The following is a 13,680-nucleotide window of genomic DNA, read 5'->3' on the forward strand; positions in this document are numbered from 1 at the left end:
GAAACAGTGTCCGCCATCTTTGCTAACTGTTAAGCTAACAGGCTCTTGCTCTGCAGAGTAAACTGAGAACGACAATGGCAGAATGTAGTTTTCAAACTGACATGGCTGCGAGGGAAAAGCACCTGCCTTTCGGTGAAAACGAGGAGCCGGCTGGTGGCGGCGTGCACCGGCTGCTGCCGAGGGAAAAGTCCTGCCTCTCGGTGAGGATAGGGAAGTGAAGCCGGCCGGCGGCAGGCGCGGCAACGGCTGTATCGCTAAGATGAGCAAGGGGGAGATTAATATGAGCTAAATGTTAAATAAATCACAAAATGATTGGAAACAACAGTGTTTTTGTTTTATTGTTTAACTAACAACACTTTGCATGTATGCTGTTTCTTAAAAGCTACGCGAGATGTGTTTAAAGGCCTTAAGATGAACTAATTGGTTCTGTAGTCAATGTGGTTATATATGGACACTTAACAGTGCTGTGGAATACCTCAATGTCTTTATTGCTGTTGTTGTAAAAAGGTACAATGTTTAAAACATCCATCCAGTTGGAAACTGCCCACTTGTATGACATTGGGAGTGTTCAGAGAGAATACAGAGTGTGTTTTTGTATAGGCTTAGCACTACACAAACAACAAGTGTCTGGTTAAACATGTAAAATAAAAAGAGTAAAAAAAAAAAACAAGGCATTATGAAACCATTGTATTAAAAACATCATAAATGTCACATTACATCACGGTGTATCATATTTTGGTCGAGCTCCCCTGCTCTTTTCAGGAGCCATGGAATGTGATTGTCAGACTTTTGAGCAGTGACATGGATCAATTTAATGCCCCAGCAAACCATTCACATGCTTGTCAAAGCTTGTGCCGCGCATAAAACAAGCGAAAAAGGGGGAATGTGCTACTTAAGACCATGTAAGTGGAGAAAAGAAGAAGAAATAAATCAGACTTTATATCATACTTTTGCTTTGAGGCTTTTATATAGTTTTTACCTCAGCTGTCATAAACGGTGCAATCATAAGGCCAGACGTTACATAGTGGTAAATATCCTTGAACTGTACTAGTATCTTGCTATATTTGCTTAAGGCAACCCGATTTTACTTTGCATGCCCTTTATTAGAAACTATTTGCCGAGCATTAGAGTGTGCATAGAGGCGGAAAGAGGAAAAACTGGATATAAAAAACAAAAAAAGGTGGTTTGCTGATTTCCCACATTAAAAAACCTACAACTGAAGCAGTGAAGGCACCGAGTGCACCTGCTTTTCAAAAGAGGAATGTCTGAAGATTTTAAAGTGATCAAACAGGTACAAAAGCTACAAAAAAAAACCCAGCTTGGAATAGAAAAACATATTAAAAACATAAATAAAATGACATAAAGGATAATAAAGTCACAATGGCCTTCTGGATATTCAACACGCTGGTTCACATCTGGAATGAAATGCCAGTTGGTGAATAGTTTGTGGATATAAAAACAAAAAAGAAGAAGCAAAAATACCTTTTGTTTTGAGTATAGAGATGTTATATACGATACAGTATGATAGGTCATATTCAAAACATCACGTGTGCTAACATATATTACTCAGACCATTGCTGCACTATTGGTAGGACAAAATAAAACGTGAAATCAGCTAAATTCTATAAGTGCTAATATTTCTATCCTGAACTGGTGAACGATGAATAAAATAGCAATGTGTGAAGCTTTTGCTTTAAATATAAATTAAAAAAAAAGAGAGACAAGAGATGGAAAATGATCTGTATGAGGGGGAGAGAACTGATTTCACCCATCTCTTTGGAATGTGGAAACTTTTTTCTTTTTTTTTTTTACTCATCCACGCTGTTTCTACCAAAACTGTTGGCATGGAGTACAACTGATAAATCTAAATTTAATTAGTTTTCCTTCTTCCTGGCAGGATTGTATAAAGTAATTAGTAACAGTTATTACAATGTCCAAATTTCACAGCATTTTGTTTCTTTTAGAAAGCAAAAAAAATATCATTGTGCAAAGGCACTATACGTGGCAACCGTACAAAAAGAAAATATGATCTTGTTTCAGTACAGTGCTCAGACAGCGTCTCTCCTGTCCTTCTGTTTTCTTGGGGTCCCTCTTGAGAGTGTGGTCGATATATTTGGTTCTTAAGACAAAGTCAAAGGAAGTGTCTTGGATTGTCGTGGTCCCCAGCTTAAGTGGCTTCTTCAAGACATTAGTGTCCCATCCCTGCAGACAGACACAAAGTGAGTCCATCAGCAGCTTGACGAAGTCGGCAAACAGATGTGACACGGAGGTGCAAACCAAGCAGAAAACCCCCCACAAAGAAGAGCAGAAATCATCTGGTTTATTTAGCGACAGCATTGCGATGGCGAGCGGCATCACAACCCCTGCCAGTGTATTTCAGTTCAGTGACTGTGTCAGACGGCGTCCGTGCTCTTGTCACGCAGGAAGTACTGAACAACAACTGCAACTCAACAAATCTTTCTTAATGAAATGATTCTAATGATTCAGTACATCCAAAATAACTGCTTTACAAGCCACTAGTTTGTGTGTGCCGCGTATAAAACAAAGTCGCAGCAGTTTCGTGCAGCCGTGCTGTGATGACTCCGCCCACATTGAGGAGGTACTATATTGTACTGGAAAATCAACCAAATCGTGTAGAGTCGAGTCGAGCCGAGCCGAGGCGGTACTATGTAGAGGAAAAACACCATATGCAAACAAAGAAGAACAACATTCTTTCTGGTATACGAAGGCCACCGTAGTTCCCTGACGCACTTGGGAAAGAGTGGGGTGAGCTGAGCTGACTTACGTGTCAAAATAAAACTCCTACCTTTCTAAATTTAGTCAATTCTGCGCGAGTTAAATTTCCACCGACACCAAAACTGTGAACAATTTTTTGGAAGCTCTCAATCAGAGCCAAGTATGCGGAGAGTGTGGGCCTGTTCACTTGTATGTGGTCCAGGTGTGGTGTCAAATGTCTGCAGCCAACTCCTGGCAAGAAACACAAGGTCTATACAAAGCCTCTGTCATCCTCCGAGTCAGACTGTGATTGTGTGCTAATCTCCAACATACCAGCTATTAATGTGACAAACTGACCTGGCAGGAACACTGCGGTTTGAGCAGCAGAAGTGGATGTGCACATGAGTGGAAAAGCAAAGAGGTTTGAGTGGCGTCAAGATGGCTGTTGAATGGGTTTACAGAGGTGAAATTGCTGTTTTAATGTGTCTCTGTCTGTGTGTGTGTGAGTGTGTGCGCGCGCGTGAGCCGTGTGCCGAACAAGCAACACATGACGCAGACGTGTGCGGAATCCCTCAAGGCCAAAACCCCCCCGTCTTCTAACCCGCTGAGCGGAACAAAACGAGGAGGAGGAGGCTGCGCTCAGATGTGAGTTTAAAATAGCAAACAATGTTGACGTGCAATCCTTAAACGCTGTGGAGCAAAAGGCCAAACAGCAGCCTGTAAAAGGACGCAGCATCGGCAATTACGGGGTCAGTTATTGGATTTGGACACATGCCGTTGTATAAATCAAACGGGCTGCAGACGAGATGACAGACCTAATGAGAAGGTCACAACTTTAAGTTGGACTGCACAAAGGTGAGCGTCGCTCAGACATGTTTATGACCGAGTGCTAAAACATTTATCTTTTTAAACCACCCGTCGTTTCTGTGACTGATGTTTATCAATACAATCTTCTGGGCAGATCAGTACATGTTATTGGCGTTATAGACGTCACTGTGTATAAAAATGGACGTCATTCATGCCACCAGGGGGCGACTCATCTGGTTGCAAAAAGAACTCCATTTGGTTGGCTGTCAACATGAAACACCAGTAAACATTTCCTGTTAAGTTAATAATCTCAGTTGGTCATTTTTAAGTCTTCTTCAATCGAATTATGTCCCCATTTAGAGGAAAAAAGACGATAAAGCACGTCACAACTAAGTGGATACCACTTTATATAGAGAGTCATAATTCCTCCATCACTCAACCAGTAAAGGATCCTGAGCTCCACTAGCAACATGCAGTTGTGGGTCAAAACTTCAAATGTCAGATTTTAAAACAAATAATCCATGACATGTTTCTTTTTTTTTTTCATAAACACTGTCAATAAAATTGATTCTGGTAAAGTCCACAATTTCTCTTCAACTAAAGGATTAAGTGCTCCTCTGTAAGGTTTTGTTTCTGTTTGAAAGCAAAAAAAAAGCAACAGACCTGAGAACAAAACAGTGTTTTTGTGGTTCTGAGCCACAAGTTCAGCAGAAACCAGCCGCGTACATGCTCACATACCTGCCAACCCATTTGTCTGCTTACACACACATTCACAAAAGCTCCACAGTTACAAGCTAATCGTTTTCCGGTTGCCTTATAAAAACTCACCGTTGGCGACTGATTTGGTCTCCCCTCTGCCTGCCACCTACAAGACACAAAGACAGGAAGGTAATAAAGTAGCAGAGATCTACACGGCAAAGCCTCGTCGCTTCCACCTATACAGACTCTCGAACCCGTCGCCAATCCTCATCCTGCTCTCTTTCCTTCCCTGACGTCACAGCATAGCAACGGTAAACTAGCGACCAGGTTGCTAACCGCTACTTTTCCTGTCCAGAGATGTTCTTTACGTCAGCGCAGTCCACCGCCAAGTGCATTCCTCCAGCCCCGCTACTCACTGTTAGCGGACCACAGTCGACGGGCCTGGTCGGCAGCTGTTGGCTGTGAGAAAGCACCACTACCAGGGCAGGAAGAAGAGTTAATTAAAAAAAAAATAAGTGGGTGGGTAGGATATCCTTAATAGACGTTTATCACGTCGAGTCTGGCTCGGTTTGAAAACGTGTTACCATTCACATCTGTCAACCTGCCTCTTGTTAAAAAATAAAAGAGCTGTAAACACTTTCTCCATCAGGGCAATAAAAAGTCAAGTGAAGCTGGACCGAGTAGACACAGAGCTGTGATTTGTGGTTGTCAGAGCAGAGGGTGGTGATGTGATACAGCCATTTGTGAAAAGCATTCAGCCCACAGTTGAAAAAAGATTGTTTCAGGGGTTTCTTTTTTATTTACACTGCAGCGTAATCTTGTGGATTTTGTTGCTTTAACGAGTTCTGGGTGTTAATCGAGTCGGGAGCGTAATCCACTTTCAAAATTGGCTCCCCTCTTTTACTGCTAAAAAGAAAAAAATTTTGTTCCTTTTTCTTTACAACACTTGGAGCATTTTGGCAAACACGCTTTACAAGTGAGAGGTCTGATTTCCTCATGGCCTTGTGTACATTTTTAGAAAGCGTTTTTGTTTACAGGTTGATATTTACGACGTTTATACAACATCCCCCTAAAATGTTATGCCTTTGGTGTGGTAACGTACACCAAAGTCAATTACCTCCAAATAAACACGGATAAACATCCTCCCAGACCGAAAACTTTCATTGTGGAAGATTGAAATAAGCGGCAGTGCGGAGCCACAGCGGAAACCAGAGCAAACAAATCAACAGTGTGACAGCAGAGAGTGAGCTCGCTGTGTGTGTGATAAGCAAATTGGGAGAAACATTTACATTTACAGTTACTTGTTTACCTCTCCAGGCTTATTCCAGATTTAATGGTGAGATCAACTAGCTATGAGAGTTCTTGTGGGGGGGGAAAAAACAAACAAACACGAGTGATTGTTACTCCCATTTCTGCCACACCAATTCCATATAATAACAATATATACTTATTATTTCAATATTAAACCTATTGTTTTGTCATTTACTGGGAAACCATGAATTTGTAATACTTAAAACGGGATTGATACCTTGGTTGGAGAAGCTCCTTTGTTTTCCCATAGACTCCTCTTGTTGGTGACGTCGACAGGTTTAAGGTCCTGTGTGACGGGAAACGGGAGGCAAACACAAAGCATTACATTATGTGACGTGCCGGGCGTTTGTAGGTCACTTTAAAAATAGTCGTCATGCTGTGACATTGGCAGAGTGGCTGACATTACAGAGGGAAGTGGCGACGTGGGAGCACGGAGGGCCTTTGGGGAACGAGAACAAAGGTTGACTCACACACTCTCACCTGTTGATCACTCACTTTCTCTCTCGCCCCCTCTCGTAAATATTTGTTTTTCTGATTTTAGCACAAGCACAATCTGCAGCAAGGAGAGACCGGACATAAATATTTGGGGGAAATTGATTTACCCGTACTCTGGTTTAGAGTGATGCAACGCTTTAGATAAAAACGATTAAGTGAGTAAGTGTTCATACGATAGACTTTAGGGTGGAGTAAAAAAAAAAAGTTGTTTTGACGAGTAGCCACCAGGTGGTGCCAGACAGATAACATCTCACAGACATCCATGATGGACAATCTTGACATGTTTCTACTGCATCATTTGAAAGAAATGATGAAACATGTACTATAGAAGTAACTACTGACTAACTTTGTGTATTTCTTTGAACGAAAACAACTTTCTTCACGTTCTTACTTTTTTTTAGTGAGAATTTAAAAGCTTTTGAAGACAGTAAATGTATCCATGTGTCAAATATGAGGTCAAATCCATTAAAGCCACTCACTCCAACTCTGTTTTCCATTTGTCTGCATTGCATTTAAAATCCACGATTCATTTGAAGTATTATTAGTAGGATTTGTTGTGGGTGTGGTTGGATCGAATGTGACTGACGGCGAACGAACAATCCATCAACGCTTGTCACATTATGATCTAAATGTTATTAAATACTTACAATGACTAATACAATGATGAACAAACGTGACTAACAATAATGGAGATCAATCATCACAACTGCTTCTGCCATTTTATGGCTGTTTATGGCCGTTTTTCCCCATATCAGTCCTCGGGCTGTGAAGTACACGTCCGATACATGTCAATTGTGGTCACGGGGGTTGCTACGGCGACAACCTACCGCTGGCCTTCCGCCTGGCGTTTTGCCGCTCTCTGGGGTTTTATTCAGCCAGTCATTGATGCGGCCTGCCACGCCCGTCTTCATCACAGCTGCTTCCTGTTTGGACAGGGTCAGAAGTCAGCTAAGCCTCGTCATCATCGGCAACAGGGCAGAGCAGGAAGTGCTTGTGAATTGGGCTCTTTCCTCTCTGTCTCTGTGCTTCGGTCGCACGGACACACACACACACACACACACACACACACACACACACAAAGGCCCCCGTTCAGACCTGGTATTAACATCTGTCCACAGTGATCCGATCACAGGGCGGACAGCCTTAAGCAGGAATGTTCACACCTGGCATTTTGAATGTTTCTTGGACGTGTCTCCGATGATCGGGTCTGGAGTCCCCGCCCTTAATTCAAATACACACTGGCTGACTGTTTGCGAGAACAATACAATGCTTTTACTGAGTCGGACTGTACAGATGTGTCTGATGATGAACATGTCATATTTCTGAGACCACTCTGTATTCAAGCAGGATAAACTCACGATAAGATGTAACTTTCATGAGAAATGGAGGCTATTGTCACAAATTTGTGAGAGAGATTAAGCTCGGGAAGACGGCAGTCTCCTCCACTGTAGTTGGATTTTGACAATATATGACGGTTTTCATTCATGTAGCACAGCCACATATCTCAGAAATCTCAGCTCTAGGTCAACATAACGAAGCGACACAGAACAGATTACATAATCAGAATTTACTCCAAGCTCTACTCATGATGCTGTGTCATGAAATAACTGCAAACCATTAGAAAATAGAAACCACGTGGCAGTCAGTGTTAATATGACGGCGGTGGCTGAAAATGAAATGTATGAACGCTGATTAGGAGGTGGTCTCTACTGCATCCTGTGGACAGACTGTGTTCCTGCACGCTCCGGACTGTGACCACACGCGTCCTTAGACCACCCCTCTCTCTATGTGGTTTCTGTGACCGAAGCTGAGGAAACATTCAGGAACGCTCAGACCTGTACTTAGTGATCACCAGCATGTGAACTCGTGGGACGGATTTTAATACCAGATCTGAACGTGGTCGAGGTTCCATCCGCTTTCTCCCATCCGCCACATTTACCTTGAATGTGTTCCCGCCACCTCCAGGCGAGCCGAACACGTTGCCTTTCTCCCACATGCTCTTGATGTTCCGTATGCTGTCGGTGGCCATGGGCAGATCCACTGCTCCAGAGCGAGGGGATCGAGACTCCTTGTTCTCTCTCTGTAGACACAAAGCAGTGGCTTTAAACTTAACGCTTGTCTGGGTTGATAATTCATTTCGAATGTTCTACAACGGTATGATTTATAAATTACACAGAAGATCAGGAGAAGCTGTATTCTTACTGGTGCTGCGCATGTATTCCTGGAAGATGTCTTTTTTTTTTTTTACATTGCTGGTGTTTGACACACGGCGGTTTTGTGTAATCCCACATGGACTCGGCTAAATGTTTGACATGGCACGAGTTTCACATTTTTAGAATTGAATCAACGCAAACCTGAGCAGCGGAGGTGTACTGCTCCAGCCTGTTGTCTATCTTGGACACCACAGGAGAGAAAGACGCCTTCGCTGCGCTGCTGGGCAAAAGCACACAGTTAACATGCAGCACTTTAAATAATACATACCATTTGGGCTTTAAATCCCTGACATTTCTGGGTTATTGCTGCAAGGCGCACACGCTCAATTAAAAAAAAAGAAAAAAGAACTTCACCGAGACATGATCCAAAGTTGCGTTTTTACCTTTTCTGCGCCGACTTGTTCAGGAACTCTGCTCTCTCTCCAATCTGCGGAGAAGCATTAAAAACAGCCTTTGGGTTATAAATATGGCAGTGATGTTCCCCTCATGCATACATCACTGCAATGCAATATTATCCTTTCACTCTTCAGTAGCCTCAAAACAGATGTTAAACCAAAGCTTCCTTTTGATTTCCACGCTTCCATCGTTGCTTTATTGTTTGTACGAGGAGCTTCACTGTAATCATTCGCGTCTTAAGATCTCAAAAAGGTCTCACAATGCCGACACACTCGTGTAATTCTGTTCTTAATAACGATGGGTCCTCTGAAGAGTCTTAACTTACACTAAATGTACTTTTTTTGTAACTACAAAAGGCTCTATGTATAGATATTTGACTTTCTGTACACTCAGTAAGATTCATTTTCCTGACCAGAGACTGAGGCAAAGCAAGATGTTTATCTGCCTTTGGACTGTGGGAACGTCACAGGATTGTTTATGATGAATGACATAAAAAAAAAGGGGGCAACGCATGCACTCCTTGGACGCCCACAAAAACATTTAAACAGACAAAAGAGGACATAGCAGACACAGTTTGTCTCCCCCCCGCCTCAGTGGAAAAAAAAAGGACCTTGTGCTCGGCTGCTACTGAATGTGGGAGTTCCCAAAATACTCCCAGGCAGGAAATTCCCCATTCTGTGATGCATTTTTAAGAGCCGTAGCCGTCCGATCACATTTGCAGTAATCCTGTTAACCGTAATCACGTTTCTGCGTCCCTGCAGCCTGTCCTTCATCCTGTCTCACCGTCCTCTACCCGGGAACATTGTACTTCATTTATAGTGCCGGTTTACTGCTGATAACACGAAGGCCAGTCCCCCCCCCCGATTGCTGATAGCGTTACATAATTCTCCTCGTTTTTAGAAATGTAATATGCCATGATAGGGCAGCTGGCGACAAACACAGAGATGATAAAATGAAGAAAACAATGTTTGTCCTCGGTTTTATGCGTTATGGTTCTGAAAAAGTGAAAGGGTGTCAAATTCACTCAGCGCTTTTACGGAGCAGGAAAGGCAGCTCTGTCTGGGACTGTTTATATGACCCCAGCAACATATAAAGTTCACGAGATATGAATCCCTTTTTGAGCATTTGTTTTATTTTATGTGACTATATTGTGCGCCGTGAGAATACTCGCAGCAGCTTTATGGGAACCGTGGGTCAAATTAATGTGTGGAATTTGAAATGTCTTAATCACGGTGATGAAAACCCACCCCGTAACACCAAATTCCTCTGTTTTATTTAAGCTTGTGGTTTTAGTTTTACAGACTGTGACATTAATGTTCTGGTTCAGCCTCATTGTTCTCATTAGCTCCCAGAAGCAACAGCGGCCAACTGTACTGTACAATAAATAGTTAGCACCAAACTGCAAACGAGGGCCAGTCAGAGATGAGCTGACAAACATCACAGAGTATTTATGTAAAAGTGAGAGGATGCGTTCAAGGCAAAGAAAGTGAGGCAGCTAAATGGAACTCGAAGTTAACATTCATTTCATTATTTACACCTGCGCTTTTCCTACTCTGACCTGTCAAAATTAAATGACTTATGTATTGTATTCTTTTTAGGAAAACCTATGTTTTCTTATTGTTTTTTTTTTTTATTAATCTTAGTGGCTGCTGTTTTTATGTTTGTAGTTTTACGATGTTTTTTATGTTAGTTCTTTTTTTTATCTCTTTCAAATTGATGCACTTTTATATGTACAGGGTTGTGTTGCGTCATTTCATCTGTTTTCAAATACAAATTACGACATGAATAAAATAATTCTCTCTCACTCTCTCAAACACACACGCACAAAGTTATAAAGACATAAACACAGACAGTACAACTGTGTGCAAACCCACAATAAAACAAAAAGGTACGACACTGCAAAGACACAATTCACACACAGTATTGTGCGACAGGACGCATCAACACTAGGGATGGGTATCGAGAACCAACACAACTACACTGCTATTAATATTCATGTTGTGTTAATTCCCACTTTGCTTTAGGACTGAATGAGAAAATTGTAGCGCAGCCATCCCATAATTGTAGGCAAAGTTTCCTATATCACAGGGATTAAGTGTGATGTAGCACTGTATTGTTTACTTAAGCCAGGATTGTCCAAACTTGTGAAACTAATGTGAAGACTTCCGTGGGCCAATGGTCACTTCAGACATACAAATGCACTGTTTTATAAAAAATAAAACTAGCATTGTCTCAATTATCATTTTTAAATGGAAATGTCACCAAATCTAAGCCACCAAGGAGTGAAAAAAATAATAAAAAATTGCCTTTCTTTCACATCTGGAGTCAAATAAGATAAAATGTGACATGTGACCAATGTGTCCCTCCCCGGCCATAAATGGTATCAGGATACCCATCCCTAGTTGACACACACACACAAACACACACACTGTACCTACAGTGAACATGATGACGAAGTAAAGCTGTGTCTGGGAGGCAATTACAGATGAACAACATTAAAAAACTGACACACAAAAAAACAAAACACAAATACTTGATTCTGGCCCAATCGCCAGTGTCAAGGCTGACATTTCACTGCTAACTGAATGAATGAATGAATTCGATTTTCTCCACATTTTTACCATGACACATCGGGGGAGGGTCATATAAACTGTGACAAACTGGTTAACAAAAACGGCTAAATTTCAATATTTTGCCTTTGACAGCTGACTTGTAAACATTTCCATCTCGGTGCACTGACGACGTTCTTTCCATTTTACCAAAGCGTCCATCTCAGTCAGAAATCACTTTATTCAAAGAGCGAGACGAGGTGACGGGGGTTGGATATGAGTAATGTTTAGCTTGAGCTTTGCTGCACGGTCAGATGAGAGGGATCTGCAAAATATCGGTATTTGTGTTTACAAAGAAAATGCTACCATCATCTTCCTGTTTTGGCCTCATTTAACCTTTACCTTGTTGGATATAATGCCTGTTGAGAGTGAACCTACATAAAATGATAGGCCTATGCTTCTATTATTACAACCATTATGTTAAAAAGTGATAGACTCACCACCAAGTGGCATAAAAACAGGCCATCACTGCCATCATCCAAGGTTTCAGGACTGCAACAACAATTTTGTCTGTGCGCCTGTAATTATATTTTTTACTATTTTAATAAGGTAATTGTGGGTTGTGTGCTGTTAGATATTTGTAAACAGTTAGATTAAAAGCAATTACATAATGAGCTAATTATTTTTTTGTGTGTGTGTGTCCCGTAAACAACTTGATTCCATCGCGTGCCGCGTCGTGCGTGTGACTGTCGGACCGAGTAAAGCGTAAAAAAGAAAACGAGAGAAAGCGCAGCTCATCTTTTTTTGAGGTTTACACCACCTCGTGTGTGTGATTTGTCAAGCGGTGCTTAGCAGCTGTAACCAGAACACCATGGGGCTACAGTAATAAAGACACTGGTAGACCGTTTCTAAGTCACTGAGTTACTACCAAAAGAAATAAAATAGCTAAAATCTGCTATTTTGATAAAATATACAAAAAAAAAAATCATCATTTGACTTGGACCAATTGACTTGGAAATTCACCGACATCACCTGGCAACCAGGCTCCGATTGGAACCAGCTGTAGTGATTGAGACTGTTAACTAAATCAAGTGAGAAGCAGAAGCTCATTTTCCTGTATTGTTATTCAGCAGGAGTCTGCTACTTCTGTCCTACTTTGCTGTGCGTCACGTTCCAAACTGGAAGCCTACGTCCATTTTTATTTCCAGCCCAGTGGTAAATCATGACAGCTATAGTAACCAGTGAGGTTGGTGAGGGACTGAGCAAACGGATAAATGGCAAAATAAAACTGGACTGACAGTTGCTGGTAGAGGTGAGGGGGTTAAAAACAATGGACTGACCTTAAGAGAGGAGCCGCGGGGGCTGACACACTTGAAGGGTTTCTCATCTCCATCCATAGTGTCCTCCACCTTCTGTCTCTTCTCGGCAGCCTCTGCTCTCCTCCTTTCAATCTCCTCCTTCATCTTCCTCTTCTCCTCCTGAGAAACAAGGACGTGCATAGGGTTGAGCAAGTTAATGAGCCCAACATTATATAGAAACACTGAGAGAGCAGCGTTTTTTCCTGGATGTTTGGTGTAGTTTCATCGGAGCGCCGGGTACGTAAGTGGTTCTCTGTTCTTTGGATTTTAACCTCTATCTATTTAGTCAAAACAGACCTCTGCTGTTGCTGGAAAACCTAAAGCAGTCTTTCAGGCTTACACCAAAAAACAAATTTTTTCCTCCAACAGTGAATAATAAATCAACCTGTACTTAATTAATACCATGGTTTTTATCACATCAGTGTCAGTTACTAACATGCAGCCAACACAGATATGTGCCACTCTATAAATGATTTACTTATTTTATCCAATGGAGCAGGTCAGGCGCAAATTCAATTACTCTGAACTAATTCTTATTTACAGCAATTGCCTGCATCAGGAAAATAAGGGTTTTGTAAAGCTTTTTTTTTTAAATGTATGAGCCATTTGTACTGTATTAAGAGGAGAGCTGGTGGTTGGCAGTGTCTCAGCCCTTTCCAACAGCCTTGTCTTGGTTAATTAGTCTCTCTGTATCTCTGGGCCATCTTTTAATTAGAAACCAAAAGGCCTCATTAACATCACACAAGAGGAGAAGAACAGGGGCAGATAGCGAGAGACGGGCCGCCACGTTCAGAGCCAAGATCAACAAAGAAGGACCCGTCAAGGCTCACGGTAGGAATGCTGCTGGGTGAAATGCTTAAAAGGGAGAGTGAACGACGTTGTTCAATGTAGCACATATGTGAAGACACAGTGGTGAGGTTCTGATGTGTAAGACACATACGGACGAGAGCGAAAGAGGAACTGACATGAGTGAATTAGTGAAGTATGAATAGATAACATCACTAAGGTTTTAAACCCAGGGCACAATGACCTGTTTCAGTCCATAGCCCAAGTTCCTCATTTAATTTCGACATTTGAATGTGACTATAACTACATCATGAAGGGACTAAACCATTCATCCATGTGAGGGATGACCGA

General features: G+C 41.8%; 1 protein-coding gene across 1 annotated transcript in view; it reads right to left on the reverse strand.

The window, feature by feature from the left end:
- Nucleotides 1-467: 467 nt before the first annotated feature.
- Nucleotides 468-13,680, reverse strand: part of cald1a (caldesmon 1a) — a 28,976-nt gene continuing 15,763 nt past the window's right edge. The window contains exons 9-16 of the mRNA XM_044021430.1: nt 12,526-12,663; nt 8,624-8,667; nt 8,382-8,457; nt 7,967-8,107; nt 6,855-6,950; nt 5,750-5,818; nt 4,351-4,387; nt 468-2,202 (exon numbers count right to left, since the gene is read on the reverse strand). Coding sequence (XP_043877365.1) covers nt 2,189-2,202; nt 4,351-4,387; nt 5,750-5,818; nt 6,855-6,950; nt 7,967-8,107; nt 8,382-8,457; nt 8,624-8,667; nt 12,526-12,663 — 615 coding nt within the window. The 3' untranslated portion in view covers nt 468-2,188. The remainder of the gene's footprint in view (nt 2,203-4,350; nt 4,388-5,749; nt 5,819-6,854; nt 6,951-7,966; nt 8,108-8,381; nt 8,458-8,623; nt 8,668-12,525; nt 12,664-13,680) is intronic.

This window comes from Solea senegalensis, linkage group LG3, assembly GCF_019176455.1.
Source record: "Solea senegalensis isolate Sse05_10M linkage group LG3, IFAPA_SoseM_1, whole genome shotgun sequence".
Classification (NCBI taxonomy): Eukaryota; Metazoa; Chordata; class Actinopteri; order Pleuronectiformes; family Soleidae; genus Solea; species Solea senegalensis.